Here is a 21,450-nt window from a genome sequence, read left to right as displayed (position 1 = left end):
CGAGATCTTATGGTGATACAAGTTGTATGCCAGTTTGGTTAAAATCAAATCATAAATGAAGCTGCTATTGTGCAGACAAGGTCAAAATAGCTAATTTTGGCCCTTTCAGGGGCCATAACTCTGGAACCCATAATGGAATCTGGCCAGTTCAAGAAAGGAACCAAGATCTTATGGTGATACAAGTTGTGTGCCACTTTGGTAAAAATCAAATCATAAATGAAGCTGCTACTGTGCAGACAAGGTCAAAATAGCTCTGGAACCCATAATGGAATCTGGCCAGTTCAAGAAAGGAACCAAGATCTTATGGTGATACAAGTTGTGTGCAAGTTTGGTAAAAATCAAATCATAAATAAAGTTGCTATTGTGCAGACAAGGTCAAAATAGCTAATTTTGGCCCTTTCAGGGGCCATAACTCTGGAACCCATAATGGGATCTGGCCAGTTCAAGCAAAAAAGAATCGAGATCTTATGGTGATACAAGTTGTGTGCAAGTTTGGTTAAAATAAAATCATAAATGAAACCTCTATCGTGCAGACAAGAAATTGTGGACGGACGACGGACGAAGGGCGATCACAAAAGCTCACCCTGTCACTAAGTGACAGGTGAGCTAAAAATCACATTAAATACTCAGCCAATTTGATAATATATATCTGACAACTTTTCCCCTGTGTTTACAAATAGAGCACAAATACAGTAACCCTTTAATTTCACAAAAAGAAAAAAATTGTTGAAGCATGTCAACATCATATTGAAGAGTGTGTTATACTAAAGTCTTAGCTAGGAACCTTCACAAAGCATTAACACAACCAAATTACTTCACTTTTTTCTTGACAAACATTATCACATCCCAAAGTCATCTACCATATCTCTGTAACAACAGCACTACTGCCTGTCTCAAAACCACTGTGACTTTTACTTTTCTTCATTGGTTTTCTGGTTTTATCTGTTATCACCTTATCTAAATCAGTTTCTAGATAATGATCATCCACACTCATTCCACGTTTTTTTTCTCCACAATGTCTCTTACTGTCTGGTTCGTGTGAGCCATCAAAACGTCCATTAGCCCCTTGGTAAAACTTTGATTTACCAAGTTTAACAGTTTCATCTTTTCTAGTATCTGACGCATTCTGAATGAATCTATTATCTTCAGATCTTGCAGTAATTTCTTGAACTGTTTGTACAGTGTGGCGTCTCTCAGTTTCCTTCCTTATAGTGGTCTTTGCTTGGTCAACTTTAGTCTTCACACCAGAGAGCCTGTCCTTTATAGCTAATCTGGCCTGTGTATCAAACAGTTTCTGGCTGCAATGAGATTCAACCATCCTTTTAGGTTTTCCAGCATTGTGATCTGTGGTTTGTTGAGAACTCTTCTCACTTTCTGATACATTTTCCTTTTCTCTGTCATCTTGCTTTGCTGGTTTCAAGAGATACACAGACAAGTCTATCCCATGTTTAAGTGCACTTATTTTCCCAGGTGTAAGAGGAATGAGATCTGTCTTAGCTTTAGCTTCATACTCTGAATTAGCAACATCCACAGTCCCCTCAATATTTGTCCTCATGTGGTCTTTATTAACAACACCTGCATTTTCAGTTTTCAGAGGACATTTTTTTCCTTTTCTTTCCTTCAATTCATTTTCATTGGAATTCCTTTCATTTTTCATATTCAAACATTGGTCAAATTCATCTTCTTCCTTTACTGGTGACAATGATTTCTCTGACTGCAAGCTCTGAACTGATCCAGACTTTTCATCTGGACCAAATGAAAGGCTTGATGAGGTGGAAGTTGACATGTGACTGTCAGCTGACAAGCTTTCATATGACCCTGATTTGTTTGGCAAGCTTTGTGATGAAAAAGACTTACAGCTTAGCGGAGTCACATTACAAAGAGAGTCAAAAGATGGAGTTGCCATTATAATAGGAGTTCTCGGCTCTTCTATGTACCTTAATCCGTCTTCATAACTTTTAGCTCTGTCACTGTCTTTCAATTTAACATCACCAATATTTTTCTGCGTGCTTCTATCATTTTCAACTGGCTTAAATGAACTCATCTGAGGAACAGAACACATCTGATCTTGATCTTTGTTCATATCTATTTCAAACGCCTGAAATCCTTCACTAAATGAAATATCTGGCTGTGATTTAGACTTCAGTTTTAACGACTGTGTAAATGTACCCGTTTTGAATTCAGCAGAAGGCTCAGGTAATTTGGGTATATCCATTTTATTTTTGTATGGGTTTGCACTTCGTCCAAGACTGAGGTAGGTTTCATAAATTTTCTCTGTTGAAGCTGCCATAACTCTCATTTTCTTTGACCTTGATATTGTAGCGAATTTTTGGACAGAACCATCTTCACTCTTGTGAGGAAGATCAATTACTTTCTTTGTCTCATCAGCTGCACCGTCAAAATCCTTTTGGTCTTCAAATGTTTTACGTTCAGTTTTAGCAAGGCATTCGTCTATTGTTTCATAATCAGGATCAGGTTTAAAAGAAGCCAACTTTCCAGAGTCTTCAGAACTGCTTTTGTTTATATGATCCATTATTTCATTGAGAAGATCACTTTGTTCCTCAGGTTTTTGGTCTGGCTTTGCTGAACTTTCTGACAAACTTCCAATATCATTTCTCTTTGCTCTTTTCAGAGGTTTTGCGTAAAGTTCTTCCAGCTCTTCTTTGCTGAATCTCTTTTCTGAAACAGGCTTACAGTATAAACTTAAGTCTGGTTCATCATTACCAGACAAGTTTTGAAGAACCAGCCTGGCATCTTCTGGAATTGTTCGCTGTTTTACAATTTGTACACAGTCTACAGGATCCTGATAATCTGAACAAACCAGTCTCTTGCTGGACTGTGTATCTGGTAATTTATCATAAGGATCAGAATAATTACCAGCCAATTTTAGTGACTTTGTAACACAGTCTGTTTTCTGTAGACTCTCCAGTCTTGGAGGTGGTGGAGGAGGAACATTAGGAGAGTCATTGGTTGGTTTTAAATGGTCTCCTAGCAACTCTGTCTCTGAGGGAGGCGAAGGCCATGATTCCTCCTCCTCAAGTTCCTTGTGACTCATGCTTGGTGGCGTAGCTGTGGGGCAGATATTAAATTTATCAGTGTGATCAACTTCTTTAATGTCTCTTGATGCCCACGGAAACACTGATACCTTATATGGAGTTGCACCTCTTGGCCTGGAAATAAATTAACAAACAAAAATATTTCTCCATCTGCTTAGATATAAAATATAGTACATATCTATGTATTACAACTGGGACCAACTTCCAGAGCGTGGGTGTGTAATATTAACACAATTAAACCATTTTTAAACTTCAAATAAAGTATGTTTATAAACAGACCTCTAAGTATGACCTAGACCTTTTAAAGCAGGGTTATCAATCTTGAACAAGACACACCTTTTTCTTGTGCCATTGCCAACTTATCTGAGTGTCAAGAATGCATAAACAGTTAAAGAGCAGACAAAAAATGACCTTAAACATTCGACAGTCTTATTTTCACCTTTAAGTTACGAGTATGAGTTGTGAAAGCAACATGTCCTATTGTTATGATGTAAGTTAATTTCAAGTTACTTCAATATTCATTCATGCACAAAAAGTTATAGAGAACCTCCAAATTTTTACCCAAAAGTACCGTCTTTAAGATGGGACCTAGGTCTTGCACATGACACATCATCATGTTATGGTGGTTATATATGCAAAGTTATTTCAAAATGCGGCAATATGCATTAATGTTATACTTTATTGGCAAGACACCATTTTTTAACATTAACATGCGTAAAATCATGCCTCCTTTATTGTTCCTTATTCCCCCATTTTAAATGTGGGGGAATAAAAAGACCATGATTAAATCAAAATATCATTATATCTTTTCCTAAGATGTGGTGTTTTTTTTATAGCATCTGGTAGAGTTAAATTGGTTGCTTGAACCTAGAGATGATATCCACACATCACCTGCTTGAAGCAGCAAAGGCCTTACCTCTGCACTGCCTGGATATACCCTGAAAATTGTCACACTCATTTGACATTTCGTGGTGGTCAGGTTTACATGAAGTTTCATTATCATTCCTCTAAAATTTCGGCAGAAAATCTGCACCACAATTTTTCACCCCGACAATTTACCAACCTTAAGATGACTCGTATACACAACCTAAACTTTGTTTGCATGATTATAGTAAGTCTGCTATGTTTTTATACATAACACATGCTGGGGAAAACTCAAAAATCTTACATTTTCTGTCCATCATCTGAAGTGTCTTTCTTCTTGCCAAACTTTGGAACCTGATACTGAAAAAAAGAAGAAAATCCAGTTGAAACTTAGTATTTCAAAATTCCTGTAATCTCAAAGAACTTTTTAAGTCCCATCCTGAAAACAATTTCTCAAGTTTCATATTGAAGTCCATTTCGGTTATCTAATTGTAAAACACTCAAGCCCTTTGAATTCCAGAAAACAAATTTCAATTGTATATAATTTTATATAAAACAAATGTTTTCTGTCCCGTTCTACAAGAGTTTATACAGACAAACGAATGCATTCAGATCTACATCCTTTTTTCAAATCTTTTAGAGACTGTTTGTTTTTTATTTGTGTCATCTAGGGCCGGACATCCAAGTACAACCACCAATCTTCCAGCTAAAGTGTTTCCTCACATGGAAGAATTCTCACACTCTGATGTTTTGAATGCACAGTGACTGAACACACCTCACACACAGATGTGTTCAGAATATCTATAAACTATCAAACTTTAAAGAGCAGTATTGCTTGTTGACATGTTTGGAGTGATGTGTAGTTTTACTACATATATAACAGAGTTCAGTACACAGCTTTTCTGTATATTTCACACACTACACAAGAGTTTTATGAATACTGCTTACAGTTCAATGGAACATGTTGATTTTACTTGTTTATATACATTTACTAACGTACAAAGTATTTTCTCAAGTTCAGAAAATCTGACATACAATGTAAAGTATGACCCTGGAAGCATATTACCTGTTCCTTAGAAATATTTTCTTTCTCATTCTGTACAACTTGAGGGGAACCAATTGGTGCAATAGATAACTGCAACAGAAACAAAAATCCCTCAAATATAATAGGGTATATCTCCAGATACAAACCAAAAACTTTTTTTTAAATGGCCCTTATACTTTAATACTGTGCCAAAACTAGTACTAATGGGCAACACAAGACATGATACAAATGAACCGTATAAATAAAACTAATTTTTACAGCAATAGCATTCTGTAGAATCCTGTAAAATCTCAGAAAAGTACTTATAGAGGAATCAAAGAAATTAAAGAAATCACCACAGCCAAACCAGGTATAGCTGTTTATTACAAGAACCTAAATGAATAGACCTGAAAGCAACTTACCAAGGCAACTTCTTTACTGGATGAACCAAACAACTGAAACTTCTTTGATCTGAATACTTTCGGAGGTGTCTTTCCAAATGTTACAAATGGTGATGTGGGTACATCCTTTTCAGCAATATCGTTGTCCTGGTCAGCTAAAAGTGGACTACCTCCTGCGTCAACCTCCTCTGACAGAAAGTTAAATTTCTTGGGTGTGAGTGGTGCAGGGCTCTCTGGCAGAGTTGAACAGCGGTAGTATTTCTGAAATTTAAATACAAATTGATTGCACATCAATACGAGGAATAACTAGAAGGGGTGAGTGTATATGTACAGAGTAACATATGAAAGGATGACAAAAATCCTCTTCTTTTGTTTCGGAGTTGGATTGCAAATTTATCTCCAGTGACCTTGACGTCTGGGGTTTCTAAATCTAACCCTCAACTATTAGACAGCTTCTAACTCAAACAATGATCATAACCAGTCACGATTTATATAACTGAGTTATTCTTGTACAATTTGTAACCAAATGAAGTATTATTTTGGCAATGATACCAGCTTGCATGCAAAACTTAACAACATTTTCTATGTCAAAAAAGGGCAATAATCTGGATTTTATTCAAACAAGAGTTATCTTACTTGGTTTTTACAGTAGTTCTGATTGAAAGTTAGTTAACTTATTTAGATAGTTGCAGGCAAAACTACAGCCAAACTTTTCTAAATCAATAAAGGGCCATAACTTCAAGTAAATTCAATCAGAAGTTATCAAACCTGGTTATTTTAGTAGGTCTGATGACTGGGATGAACTGTGAATCCAATAAATTTAGTTGTTACTGAGATAAATCTTGATAATACATGCAAAATCTAACCAAATTTTCTAAGCTGAAAAAGGGCAATTATTTGAATTAAATTCAACAAGGTGGCAAATATATGCTACCCCCTTTGGGTGAGCATAAAAATAAATGCCTTTCCTCATACTTAGGCCAGTTGCAATTCAATAAGATAGAATGAAATTGAGAAATGAGCCATAAAACTATCACAAGAACTAACCTTGACTTAAGGAGTTCCTGGCCATAAACCAAAAAAATATCTGCCCCTTACCAAGAGACAATTTATGATGTTTGATTATGAAAAGATGCATCCTTGTGGTCATGGATTCCATCAGTAATGAGGTGTCAAAACTATTAAATGTAAGTAAACTGAACCTAAAATAAATGTATAAACAAGAGCACGTAGAACAGGAAAATCCCGCTTGATGCATTCAGTAATTGCACAAGGAACAGAAATTATTTGGTCACTGTACACAAAAGTTCTACTGATCTGGGTCAATGTGAAGTTGACCTTTGACCTATTGACCTCAAAATCAATAGGGTCATCTGCTGGTCATGATCAACATACCTTTAAGTTTCGTGATCCTAGGCCTAAGCGTTCTTGAGTTATCATACGGAAACTGTTTAAGTTTAACTGTTCTGGGTCACTGTGACCTTGACCTCTGACTTACTGACCTCAAAATCAATAGGGATCATCTGCTGATCATGACCAACCTCCCTATCAAGTTTCGTGATCCTAGGCCAAAGCATTCTCAAGTTATCGTCCGGAAACGGTTTAACTGTTCCGGGTCACTATGACCTTGACCTTTGACCTACTGACCTCAAAATCAATAGGGGTCATTGGCTTTTTTGAGTTATTATCCGGAAACGGATTGGTCTACATACCGACTGACCGACAGACATTTGAAGGGGGTTTGTGAAATCATGTCCCCGAAAACAGTGCAGATATTAGGAATAGCAGGCTGTCTAGCATACCCTGACAAAAAATTAGGGCTAATTTTAGGGCAATTTGTGCAAAAAAATAGGGCTAAAATTAGGAATCTGGTACAATTTTAAGGAAATTTTAGGGCTAAATTTAGGAATTTTCAAATTAAAATATGGACTTTAAAGACCATGTAATGTGCTTACCTTTATGTGACTGACATAAAAGTAACTCACAAATAGTGCTTTATTTACAGAAAAGACGTCTACCACTGGTAAACTGCTTTGAACTGTGCTAAACTGTTTTTTTCTGAATTAGAAGAACTTTAAAACAACATTTAAAACATTTTCTCTTTTTAATCATTGCAAAAAAGTTAAAAAATAAGGAATTTTTGTGAAAAAATAGGGCCTTTTTAGGAATTTCCTTTGATTTTTTTTAAAAAGATAAGAATTTTAACCAAATTGAAAAAAAATAGGAAAAAGTAGGAATTTTAGGGACGCTAGACAGCCTGGAATAGACAACTGCTCACTTTATTTTTCAATGTGTTGAGCTTGAAAGTATAAAACCTTGCAGGAAGAGCTGAAAGTGTTGCTGTACTTACCGATGCCAGTTTCTTCTTGTTCCACAACCTCACAAACTGTTTGAAATGGGCCTTCAATTTTGGTGAAACCATTTCTCCTGCATTCTTGCTTTTCTGCATAAGAAATGGACAATTTATCTTTAAGCTTAAAAGCAAAAAAAAAATGTTGCATTTTTTCTACAGATACAGTATCATACTTTGATTGCAATGCAAAATTTATTTTTGTATAACTGGCAGTTTCATTTTCACAATAATCTTCATCAGCTTGATGCTGACAACACAAAATAAACCTCTTGCGACCATGATTTTTTTTTTTTAAAGAATTTGGTAGTCAAGGAATATTTCTGTGAAATTATTTCAAAATCAGGTCAGTGGTTTCTGAGCAGCAGATTTTATGCAATTGCAAACAGAATTCTGCTAAAATACCTAGATTGATGGAATCTGGAAGTGAACTCCAAAAGAACACTCCTGTGAAATTCGGTTGAAACTGGCTTGGTGGTTTGGTTTTAAGGGTTATGTTTCTTAAAGAAATTATGGACGAAAGATGGACACGAGACATCCAACGATCGTAAAAGCTCACCGTGAACAATTCGGGCTCAGACAAGCTAGATCTGGAAAAATTCCAGCACACATGATTTGCATTATCATTTTCGTGAACTGGTTCATCCATGAAATCTGTACAAATATGTTCTCCACAAACATCAATTATTTCACAGTACCAGTGTATTTTGTTTACTCACCTCTTCATACAGCCACATCTTGAACTCTGTCTGTTTTCCCAGAAAGTCATCCATGGAGATCAAATCTGAAATACAACAAAAGATCAAAGCTGTAGTCAAACACAAGTGTACTTCACTATAAGTTTGCTAGATTTTCAAACATTTAAGTTGAATTTAACTTATGGACGAAAGGATATACCTGTAACCATTCTTTTGGTAGAACTGTAAAGCTATTTAATTTTGTTGTTTTTTTAATTTCAAGGGGCTTGGCTGAAACAGCCATTTTTATCATAAATTTGTTGACTTCAAAATTTATTTATATAAAATGAACATGAATTTGAAGTGTTTACTGTGATAATCCGATTCACTTCCACGGACTGTCAGAAACATGAAATCTACTAAAATTAGTCACCCGCAAATAACAATGACTTTTTAGCATATATTCCACTATTTTTGTAGAGATCTTCATTAGACTTTTAACAATAATCATTGAGAAACTAAAAGACTCCTCCTAAACTGAAACATAAATAGTTTTCACAGGCAACCATTTACAACAAGAACAGGGAATGCTGTCAGATCTTAAAAGTTTCAAGTTGCAATTTAAAGCCTTTTATTCAATCTCCAAAGCAATGGAAACTTGGAAACAACTGCTGATTCATTATTGCATCTAGTGTATTTTTTTTTCAGTACAGGGGAATGGTTGCAGGACCTGTTTGGAGGGGGAAAAGTGTAACAACCATTATAGCTGAAAGCCGTGTCATAGTGAAAATATCTTTTATCATAAACAATTATGGTACACTCCGAAAATGACTTAAAAGCTCATTTTCTTGTGTTTTAGATGGTATGGTTCAAATATGTACTAACAGTTCTGGATATAAATGTTAAAAAAATGAGATTTTTTGTCTAAAATTTTAAAAATGGGAAGAAAACTTGCTTCTTGGAGAGATGAATGGGGCCATTTTCAGCTCAAAAAATGGCCGTAAAAGCTCTGGACAAAATGACTTTACTATTTCCAGTCTTTTTCAAATATGTACTTACAGTTCTGGATGGAAAATATAACAAGAGTGCCAGACTGTCACAAAATACGCCCATCATCGAACTTGGCCTAGTTCAAGAGCCATAATCCAAGAGCGCCTGCGACGATTTGGGTGGTTATCAAAATTGGCTGAGATATTATGCCCACAAACATTGTCACCACCATGTTTGGTGAAGATTGGATGAAAACTGTTTGACTTAAAGGGCGGACAAGGCTAAATTCGCATTTTTTCGAGTAATTCAAGGGCCATAATCTAAGAGTGCCTGGGGCAACTTGACTTGTTATCGAACTTGGCCGAGATATTATGCCCACAATCATTGTCAGCAAGTTTGGTGAAGATCGGAAGAAAACTGATCAACTTAAGAGCAGACAAGGCTAAATTCGCAGTTTTTCAAGTAATTCAAGGGCCATAATCCAAGAGTGCCTAGGGCATTTGGCTGGTTATCGAACTTGGCCGAGATATTATGCCATCAAACACCGTCAGCAAGTTTGGATGAAAACTGTTTGACTTAGAGAACGGACATGGTTTTGGTCGCCTACTGCCTGCCCATGGTCCGCCAGGGTGTTCACGTAATATGCCCCACTCTTTCAGAGACTGGTGTATGAAAACAAATGTTTCAGGAGAATTTCTGTCAAATTTGGGGAAAAAATACTTTTTGCTGACGGGAAAGTGGCCAATTTCCGCTTCAAAAATGGTCATAAAAAAACTCTGGTACTGTAAAGGACAAAATGATATTACTTTTTTCAGTCTTTTTCCTCTGTTCCTTCTCTTTTCGTTTCTCCCTCTTGATTGAGATTTTGGCAAAAGCCTTCTGCTTTTTACTTGCTTTATTGATATCGTTGTCTTCATCCTCTGTAAATAAATCAAACAATGTAACGGAAGGCTAGATATAATATCTTGTTGTACTTTTACTTTTTTGCCTATATTATACCCAATAAAGACTTTCTGATAAAAATTCCCAATCTAGATCATAGTAAACTGTAAATAAAATAAGTTTATGATTAAGGCTAGTAAATTTTTTATGGTTCTGATTGCCTGATCAATCATATATTTTTGACCACTGACCATGTATCACAACAGCAATTAAATCTATATATTCAAGTTGTGTTTCCGTCCTGCCTACCTATAAATAATGTAATACATCTACATGTTCAGGACTGCATATGTATGGAACTTTCTTGCATACTGCTTTTTACATGAATACTAAAACAGGTGGAAAGTAAACACAACCTGATTCTGAAGCTGTGTTTTCCGAAGCTGTACCCAAGCCATCCTCATCATCTTTCCCTATATCCAATAGATCATTGAGTGAACCAGACAAACCATGGTGCTTCTTTTGTAGGCCTACACCCACTTCTAGAGACGCCTGGTCAACATCACGCTTCTTAGACCTGGTAAGGAAAGTACAATTTATACACCTGATTAACTAAATACAATCCCAAGCTAGGTATGTATATCTAAAGAAAATGCATGTTTTAACACCTTCTAGATTCCACCTAAAGTTGTCCGTTAAATTCTTAGATTTTTTGTGATTTCATTCTAAATTTCTAAAAGTTTATACTATCAATGACCTTAAAAAAAATTATCAGGCTTGCAATGAATGAATGATCTCAAAATCAGACCGAGAAGCCTACCGAAGCCTAAGTTCAAATTCTGATTTCATGGTTTCAAACTATTATCTATATCTTCTTGCACGAAAGAGATTACTTCGGTTTGTTTCTAAGTAGATGATGTTTTTGCCAAGCCATATTTGGCTAGTTGTAGACGAGAATGTGTTGAATGAGGATCACACAATATTTATAAACCTTTATGAAAATGCCAAGTAAATCTTATTGTTCACTGGAGTTTTGTCTAAATTAGGCTATCATCATTACAAAACTGATACTTGGCAATCCACCATTTTCTTGAAATTGTTGCATAATTTCACCGCAAAGGAATGCTGGCCCCATTCCACACGAGTGAAAGTAGGGCTATGTAAATATTTGTACATTGCCTTAAAATGAAGAGAGAAACACCAAAGCATAGTAACTCCCCATACTTACCACAGGTTTAATTCATTTGTCCAGAAGCTGTGTGAACTATATATATAATAATTATATACATCATGCAGATTTCACCAACAAATGTATGCTTGACTGACAGAAAAGAGCAAAGTTATGTTAACTAGAAATTGCTTTTGTAAAAAAGCGCATGTCTCCCCCAATGCAAAGTCCTATAGGCAAGAAGTCAATAGGGGTCAGGAGCGAAAGTCAAAGAGACACTGATGGTTGGCTGCAATAGGGATCATCCACTTGGCATGTCCAGTCATCCCACTAAATTTCAACACCCTTGGCCTAGTGGTTCTCAAGTCACTGTTCAGGCTCATGTGACCTTGACCTTTGATCAAGTGACCTCAAAATAATTAGGGGTCATCTACTCTGCATGTCCAATCATCCTATTAAATTTCAACATTCTAGGTCAAGTGGTTCTCAAGTTATTTTCCAGAAATGATTTTACATGACTAGGCCCCTGTGACCTTGACCTCAAAATCAATAAGGGTCATCTACTCTGCATGTTCAATCATCCTATGAAGTTTCAACATTCTGGGTCAAGTGGTTCTCAAGTTATTGATCGGAAATTGTTTTCCATGTTCAGGCTCCTGAGACCTTGACCTTTAACAGAATGACCCCAAAATCCATAGGGGTCATCTACTCTGCATGTTCAATCATCCTATGAAGTTTCAACATTCTGGATCAAGAGGTTCTCAAGTTATTGATCGGAACTGGTTATCAATGTTCAGGCCCCTGTGACCTTGACCTTTAACGGAGTGACCTCAAAAACAATAGGGGTCATTTACTCTGCATGAACAATCATCCTATGAAGTTTCAACATTCTGGGTCGAGAGGTTCTCAAGTTATTGATTGGAAATGGGTTTCCATGTTCTGGCCCCTGTGACCTTGACCTTCAACAGAGTGATCCCAAAATCATTAGGGGTCATCTACTCTGCATGACCAATCATCCTATGAAGTTTCAACATTCTGGGTCAAGTGGTTCTCAAGTTACTGACCGGAAATGGTTTTCAATGTTCAGGCCCCTGTGACCTTGACCTTTAACAAAGTGACCCCAAAATTGATCGGGGTCATCTACTGTGCATGTACAATCATCCTATGAAGTTTCAACATTCTAGGTCAAGTGGTTCTCAAGTTATTGATCGGAAATGGTTTTCAATGCTCAGGCTCGTGACCTTGATCTTTGATGGAGTGACCCCAAAATCAATAGGGGTCATCTACTCTTCATGACCAATCATCCTATGAAGTTTCAACATTCTGGGTCAAGTGGTTCTCTAGTTATTGATCGGAAATGGTTTTCAATGTTCAGGCCCCTGTGACCTTGACCTTTGACGGAGTGACCCCAAAATCAATACGGGTCATCTACTCTTCATGACCAATCATCCTATGAAGTTTCAACATTCTGGGTCAAGTGGTTCTCTAGTTATTGATCGGAAATGATTTTCAATGTTCAGGCCCCTGTGACCTTGATCTTTGACGGAGTGACCCCAAAATCAATAGGGGTCATCTACTTTTCATGACCAATCATCCTATGAAGTTTCAACATTCTGGGTCAAGTGGTTCTCTAGTTATTGACTGGAAATGGTTTTCAATGTTCAGGCCCCTGTGACCTTGACCTTTGACGGAGTGACCCAAAATCAATACAGGTCATCTACTCTTCATGACCAATCATCCTATGAAGTTTCAACATTCTGGGTCAAGTGGTTCTCTAGTTATTGACCGGAAATGGTTTTCAATGTTCAGGCCCCTGTGACCTTGACCTTTGACGGAGTGACCCCAAAAACAATAGGGGTCGTCTACTCCAGCAGCCCTACAACCCTATTAAGTTTGAAGGTTCTAGGTCAAATGGTTCTCCAGTTATTGCTGGGAAACGACAGGGCAAAAACAGGGCAAAAACAATATGTCTCCCCCAGACGGGGGGGGGGGGGGGGGGGGGGGGGGGGGGGGGGGGGGGGGAGACATAATTAGTAGTCCAAATAAACAGACTTGAGAAGGTTGTCATTTGATGTTCAACATTTAATATTCTGACATTTCACATTTTTACTAACAAAGCCTTTTGCGACATCTAAACGGATACTATGAAAGAAGTGTAGCATATATTCGATTTATCAAACATTACAAAGTCGGTTAACCTTGTACCTACAATGTAGATGAAAAGAAATACCTTTACTTCAATTCAGCAAGGTTAAAATGATTTACAATCCATTATTATCCACGAAATGTCACTTCATTTTTTTTTTACATAGAATGTTTACATTTGCCGTGCCACCATCTTGTTTTGAAATTGAAAGTACTAACTAAATTTGATCAGCGGTAGACAAAAAATTATTTCCCACAAAATATTTTCATTGTAATTTTGATTTATTTTCATCATAAATGTATATTTTCTATTTGTATCCTAATAAATTTTAAATGTCTCTTCTGAAAAATGAAAGTTTATTGACATTTGTTATTTCTCTGTTTGGAAGGAAAAAAGATAAATTTGGTTCAAAAAATGATTCTGATATGCAAATCGTGTTTACATCCGGAACACCCTCTGTTATTACCATGCCACTATTCAAATTGTCAACGGGCTACATACTGGATTTATTAATAACAAATAAGGTAAAATATTACTATTAATTGCTGCCATAAAGCACATTTATGATTTTTCTTCAAACTTGATGTGAAAGTTTCAGTCATTTTTGCCAGAAAGTGGTTAAAAAACCTTCGGATCAAAATTCACATCTGAAACGATTTTAGTGCAATATGTTATTTCAGTTAAATGTTAAGACCTGACATAACATGGAAAATAAAAAATGTAAAATATCAATAAAAATAAACTTATAAAGCGTAAAAAAAAAATTGTTTCCGGTATCCCGACCTACCCTAAATTTTTGGCCCGACCCTAAATGTTTTTATGGCCTTGGAGAATATTTTTTTCAACTTTTTAACAAAATGATGCAAAACTGCACTTTTTATGCGTTAAACATGGCCAGTGATGTTAGAAATCAACTTACTGATGCTCTGAAGGCATAACCCCCTTATTTGTAATCATTTTTTGACAAAAAAATAATTTCCGAAAAGTCTCTCTTAATAAAAAAAATTTTCCGACCTACCTACCCTAATTTTTTGGAGCATGTTACCAGAAACAAAGAATTTTTTTTTAGGCCTAAAAGTGATAGGAGTTATGCCACTAGTCTACAGGTCTTATATTTAGGAAGTGGCTATTCTTACGGCCTCGCAGGCTATTCTTATGGCTCTCCCGTAAGAATAGTGATATGCCCGCAGGTGGCTATTCCTACGGCAGTTTTGTATTACAATACATTGTGCTAAAGTCATTCAACTGATATATTTTCAACCGATTTCGGAAATGACATGTTATCACATTTGGTCATTGTGTTACAAATAAAATGTCAGGTCTGAATTGATGCAAATATGTCAAACTGATGTGTGACAAACGTGAAGTATAAAACAAAATTAAAGGGTATTATAAATATGTTTAGAATGGTAAGAGATTTGTACTTGTGTGAAAAATTTGCACGTATATACACGAAACATAGATCTATAATTCTCTAAATGGTTTAGTTGAAAACACTTGGTCAATATATTTTATCGTTTCAATATATAACGTAGTATGTATTTACATTTAAATCTGTACAACAAACAATCGATATCTGATTTATTTAGAAGACAAATTTCAGTTAAATAAGTATTTTACACTGTATCAAAATTGTTTGTTGATGTAACAAATGGAAGTAATAAAAGGTAATAAAATGCATAGGGAAATTACTTCCCCTTTTTGTCTTCTCTGGATTTCCCTTATCGGAAAAGTGAAGAAGTTGGGTGAAATTATATCAGTAGAATGAATTCTGTACGATGTGTAACACAAAACCAGTGTCCAACAAATCCACTGCCCGGAGCCCGCGGGCTACCAGAAATTTTCGTCGGGCTACCAAAAAAATTCCGACGTAAGCCCACCGGGCAACCATAAATTTAAAGCTTTAGTAGCCCGGTCATTGTATATTTTACGAAATCAATATCTGGTCATTTCTTCGATTATAGCTTGCAATAAACAACAACTGACCATGTGTAATGATTATCCGGTCGTAACCGGTTCAAACTGGTTTAATCCCGCCCATTATCTAGCTGCAGAAACAGTCTCCGTCTACGTGTATCAAATATATCATGTAAATCCAGGGCTTTTTTCACCTGTCTCACGGGGCCGAATTTCGGCCAAATAAAAATTCCCTATCCATTTTCTCCAATTTGAAGCAAACAATTCCCAATTCATTGAAAAAAATCCCAACTTATATCCAGTTTTGATTGTTTTGTTCGCTGATGAAATAAAAAAAAAATACTGGAAAAACCAACTCGTTTCTATTTTTAGCAACATGACCGTCTGCACCTCGGCAAAAATTAAATACATTATTCTGCCAGAAAATTGTATGTTTTGTACGTAAAAACATCTCAAAACACATACCGTATTTTCCCGTATTAACGCCCCCTGGGGCGTTACATTTTCCAAAGAGGGGGCCTTTATTTGAGGTAAAAAAATAAAAAACGAAAATTTTTACAAAACTTAAAAACATCGTTCAAACTAGCTGTAAAGTGTTTCTGTGTTGTTTAATCCCCTCAAAACGTAATTATTTGGCATCCAATTTAATGCAGTGTGTCTTTTATGCATTTAAATACGGTACCTCGTGTATTCCATGTCTGGCTTTTTGACACGCTCGCGACACTACACATTACGTCATGACCCAAACAGCTGTGTACTCCGATAACATTTTCCTTAGTACATGCGGGTAGCTAATTGCGCAATACACAATGTCAATGGTTTGACATGCTGCTGTGCCTGTTTTTAAATTAAACCGAAGAAAAGGGTATATCGTAAACACATTGCTGCAAGTTTGTTTAAAGTCGGCAGGAAGCGTGTGCGCGAGTGGTGTAAAAACAAATCAAAAATGTATTTACCGTTTAATTTTCTGTTACGTACCGTACTTAGTACAAATGTTTTGGACTTACGGTACATGGACTGTTTAAAAGTGTGTTTAATTTTTAATACATTGAACTTTAGTACTGTAAATTACTTATTATGTGGACTTATAAAAATGAGGTAGGTGATTTTTTCCCGTTCTTGTTGACTTTTTTTCCCTTCAAAATGGGTGGGGGGCGTTAATTAGAGGGGGGGCCTTAATTCGGGAAAATACGGTAAGTCAGGGATCACTTTTGGCAGATACTATTATGAGATTAATTCCAATTTGCCTTGAATCAATGAGATTTTTGAAAAAATGAATGGGATTTTTTCTTTTTATAACGGGATTTTACATCGGCAGACAGCTTTTATTACACTGAAAAACAAACATCTGTTTATTTGTAAGAACAATTATCTTGTAAATAAACAAAACATATCCTTTCAGAGACACCTTTTATAACTCTAAAATTCAGTGCCAGGAATTGCTGAATAGGTTGATGAAAGTTGTAACCAAGTCTTGGGTCCACATGCCTTATTCCCCTAATGATTTTACTTCAAAGCTGCTTTGTCAAAGTTGAAGTTCAGTTATGTTTTAATCTTTCTGGACTTGATACACTTCCATTAGGTCAAAACAATGTTAAAGTCAAACTTATTTATGACCCTATCCTCAACCATTTCGTTTGGAAATTCGGGCGTTCAGCGTTTTTTATGAAGGTACTTCAGCAGAGGTTTCTCCACCATCTTGTTATTCTCATCGCTATTCGTCCGCGCGAATGGAGGCAGAAAGTTTGTCCTTCCAAATGCTTAAATTTCTGTTTCAATGGTATTTTGAAACATCGCGAAAACAGATTATTTTTGTCTGGTAGATGGGTAGTCATAATCATCGGACGCTCTATGGAGATAAAAGCAAAATTCAAGCACCTAAATGAACGTCACACGAAAATATAGTAACGACAAGACCACATTTCAGCGAAAAGTTGCAATTTCGGCAAAAGAATTACGGCCACGCAGATGCGATTTTTAAGCGCATTTGAGCAAAATTTATGCGATTTTCGCTAAAATAATGCGAGAATATCGCGAAATCGCGGCCAAAAGTGATCCCTGATAAGTACATTACCATTTATTGAATAAAGCAACGAGAACATGTTGACAGGTAGTTTTTAACTTTTTACACCATTAAAATCAAATGTCACATATTTTCGCGACTCGATTTCCCCCCCCCCCCCTCAAATGCACACACACTCTACTGTTTGGAAAATGCAGTTGTTATTGGTGTGGAAACTTACTGAGTGTAAACAAAAGTTTGAACAGGACAAAGTAGTAGTTATTTTTTGCAAGCTCTGTATAGAACCAGCAACTTGGAAAAAAAATTCTCTGAATTTCACTTGGGGATACAGTGCTTTAGGGTATAGTGGATAGCTAACTAATTTTTCCTGCATTTTTAATGCATCTGAATGCTTTCCATAAAACTTGAAAATAAAGTTTTAAACTAATATGATTAATTTTGTCAATTCACCATGTGTGAAGAAATTCCAAATTTGACCAGGGGCCCTTTTCCAAAAAACCTAGAATAATATGGGAGACAATCAAAATCCCCTACACTGAAAAATGGCAGGGTGTTACAAAATCCCCTTCATACTTTTGCAGGGGGTATTATAATCCCCTCTGTGATTTTTACTTATTTCATAAAATTCAAATACAACTATATACAACTTAAAAGTATATTGCATAAAGCACGTAAATTCAATGCCTTTAGCAAACATAATATAATTTCTATATATCTATAATGTTAATCACAGAGGGGATTATGATACCCCCTGCAAATGTGTGAAGGGGATTTTGTAACACTCAGTCATTTTTCAGTGGAGGGGATTTTGATCAAGGGGATTTTGATATACACTCGAATAATATGACAGGAATGTGTCTGCGGAACTCAGCCGCTCACAGGAAACAAACACACAGGTTTATTTTGATGTTTTTAAATTTTTAACCAAACATTGTTTCAGACCCCTTTGATTCTCACATCTCAGTAAGTCGGGTTCGGATAGAGCAAGTTTATACTTTCGGGGTTTAAATTTTTCGGCAACTACAAAAAAATGCTGGGCTACCAGAAAAAAAATTCTGGTAGCCCAATACCAGTAAGATTATAAATTTGTCGGAGACTGAAAACTGTAGTTGGAATAACTACCTATGGGCTTTCACTATTCTTACGGGAGAGTAGGGGTGACTATTGAGGCCAATTTTGACTATTGCAATACTACTGATATTGCTTAAAACCTATTGCGATACTATTCTATTGCAGGTTACTATTGCGATACTATTGCAATAGTTATCGGCCATCATATTTTATACAGTAAAGCTACCAACTGGCATTGTTACACAGTGTAAGAGACGGCACTGTTTATAATTGTTAACACACATTGAGATGTTTGTACAACTGAAACGGACAGAAATAATTTTAACATTAAATATTTCTTGCCTTCCTTGGCTTTGGAACAATAAGTAAAACAATAAACCTATGCAAGGTATACTCAAACGAATCGGCCATTTTGTTGCGAATGTCAACATGTTTAATAACCCAAAGCATCGAAAAAGACGAAAATTAACGGATCGGATTAGGTGTACCAGCACTAAATGACTAAATGAAGGGCCCTACTGAACAGTTTGCTGTATAATACAAGAAGCCTTCTTTCTCCATGTCAATAGTACATTTTCTCATCTAAAATTAACAGGTTATTTAAACATATTTAATCAAAGTTTCATAGAAACTAAATTTATTAATTTTCTCCCAGACTTCTCAGTCCTTTATGGTAGTTTAATTCTGTGAGGGTAATTACTGTAATGGAGACGTAAACATTTTCTGAGGCGCAAATGAATCTGGCTCTGTTTCTTGGTTTATAAATTATAAATTATTTCTGTATTTACTAAAATTTCAAAACTATCGATTGTTGAAGGAACTATCGGCGATTGTTATTGGATCGTGACTTTTCTATCGATGCTTGCTATCGGGACACTTAGTATCGCAATGCATCGATAGTTCGATGTATCGTTACACCCCTACGGGAGAGCCGTAAAAATAGCCTTCGAGGCTATTCTTACGGGGCCATAAGAACAGCCATTTCCTTATATTTAAGACTATATGATGCGTAAGGCTAACTTTCACGAGGCAAACAGGGTGTTTTTTTCCTTCTATAATAGGGGCCGTTAATAGGCCCCTCCCACTCAGAAAATTTCTTTTAAATCATGCAGTTTTCCCCAAAAATTGATTTTACAACAGGTTTTTTTATTCCCCTTAGCCCAAACACCGAGCTATTTTTTCCCCAAATCACAGGTCTGGGCCCCTTCCCCTCCTGGTAAAAAAACCCTGGCAATGGATTTCCAAAACTTTCATCAGAAGGTAACAAGATGTATCTGGTAGCGAGGAATTGTTTTCTCTGCAATGGAGAGAGAACATCATCCGATTGCTCAAGTTATCCTTCAAAAATAATGGGCCAAGGTAATGTGCCGCCTGTGCGTTCATTCAAGATTAATCTTTCAGTTTCATACTTTACCAGCATATTCAGTTTTTTTTCACAAACACTCTCATTCTATATATATAAGAACATACCTAAATAGATCCATTTCAGCTCAAATGAAAACAATAATTTAATAATCAACTCGAATTTTGCGCCATCCTAAACCCGGAAGTAAATTTCCGGAAGAGAGTGTAATCGTGAGAATAGTCAGCTTGTGAGATACACGGAAAGGTTACAAGCTGCTATAGTATATGTCTAGTCAGACATCTATCTATCTATCTATCTATCTATTTATACTGCAGCGCTCCTCTCTGCGAGTATTATGTGCAGCTGCGCTCCTGTACAAGAAGTTAAAAGTAGATTGGATAGGAGGATAAAAGTAATACACGGTGTGTATTGCAGTTTATTTTATGTTTTTCGGTGGTTTATCGAAATATAACGGTGAATTATATCCTGATAAACTCACTGGCCACTCAGTGAAAATTATCAAATCTGATACCCGGATTAACGTCAAAAAGTTTACCGAGCGTACTGAAAGCCGGAAACAATATGACGATGATGTCGTTAAAATGACGTCATCTTTGCGATGCTTCCTGATAAAATTTCCCGCAAATTTCGACATTTTATTGAAATAAACACAACAAAAGTAGAGTTTTAGACATAAAATAAACAGAAAAATTGTTGGTATCGATGTAATATCACGGTAATTTCACTCGTGAACACCAAAAGTTGTTATTTTCACTCGTGGCTGCGCCACTCGTGAAAATATCACTTTTGGTGCCCACTCGGTGAAATTATAACGTGATATTACACCGAAACCAACAATTATCCTCTATATAAATACAGTTGATAGTGTTAAAAACAAGAAGGATTTACAGATAAAAGCAGTTTAAATAAAAACAAGTCTATCATGTTAAGCATTGTGTACAAGTTTGGTCACACCCTGTTTAAACTGATTCAGGGTGGGGGCTTGCACAAGTTGTACTGGAAGGGCATTCCAAAGTACTATGGTGGCTGGGAAGAAAGAGTACTTATAGTAATTACAGGGAGTGAGGATCTGAGTATAGGAGTGGTGATGCATATGTCTTGTTAGACGGGATGGGGGGCTGACATAGGGTGTTGGGGGGTGGGGGGGGGGAAGTGGCACAGCAACCAAACCATTCACTATCTTGAAGAACATAAGGAGGCGTGAATCAGATCTCCTATCTTCAAGGGTACGCCATCTCAGCTGACATAGCATGTTTGTGACACTGCTGTAAGGGGAGTAGTCATGATTTACCCATCGCGCTGCATTCCGCTGAATCATTTCGATCTGGTGGATGTTTTGTTGGGTGTAAGGGTTCCAAACACAGCTAGCATATTCTAGCTGTGGCCTGACTAGTGATTTATAAGCTACTTCTCGAACTTTTGGGTTCTTGCATGGGATGTTTCGTTTAATGAAGTTTAGTGTTCGGGTAGGTTTGGACGTGACTAAATTGATGTGTTTATTCCAATTTAGATCTG

The 21,450-nt window shown here is 36.4% G+C and overlaps 1 protein-coding gene across 1 annotated transcript; it reads right to left on the bottom strand.

Annotated features, from left to right (window-relative positions):
- Positions 1-13: 13 nt before the first annotated feature.
- LOC123551840 (uncharacterized) lies at positions 14-20,125 on the bottom strand. The gene is made up of 9 exons (XM_053541396.1): positions 20,040-20,125; positions 10,661-10,821; positions 10,169-10,282; positions 8,415-8,479; positions 7,696-7,788; positions 5,367-5,606; positions 4,987-5,055; positions 4,225-4,280; positions 14-3,170 (listed from the first exon to the last, which is right to left on the bottom strand). Exons 1-9 carry the CDS (start codon positions 20,051-20,053, stop codon positions 857-859), a joined length of 3,126 nt encoding a protein of 1,041 aa, XP_053397371.1. The 5' UTR covers positions 20,054-20,125; the 3' UTR covers positions 14-856.
- Positions 20,126-21,450: the final 1,325 nt, after the last annotated feature.

This window comes from Mercenaria mercenaria, chromosome 4, assembly GCF_021730395.1.
Source record: "Mercenaria mercenaria strain notata chromosome 4, MADL_Memer_1, whole genome shotgun sequence".
In the NCBI taxonomy this organism is placed as follows: Eukaryota; Metazoa; Mollusca; class Bivalvia; order Venerida; family Veneridae; genus Mercenaria; species Mercenaria mercenaria.
This window is presented reverse-complemented; position numbering and strand designations above follow the sequence as displayed.

Bases quoted from the DNA above. Each gene is read 5' to 3' on its own strand.
- LOC123551840 (XM_053541396.1), bottom strand. The intron at 7,789-8,414 runs GTGAGTAAACAA...TTTCTTATGCAG, and splicing joins AGATGTGGCTGTATGAAGAG to AAAAGCAAGAATGCAGGAGA. The intron at 5,607-7,695 runs GTAAGTACAGCA...TTTAAATTTCAG, and splicing joins ACAAGAAGAAACTGGCATCG to AAATACTACCGCTGTTCAAC.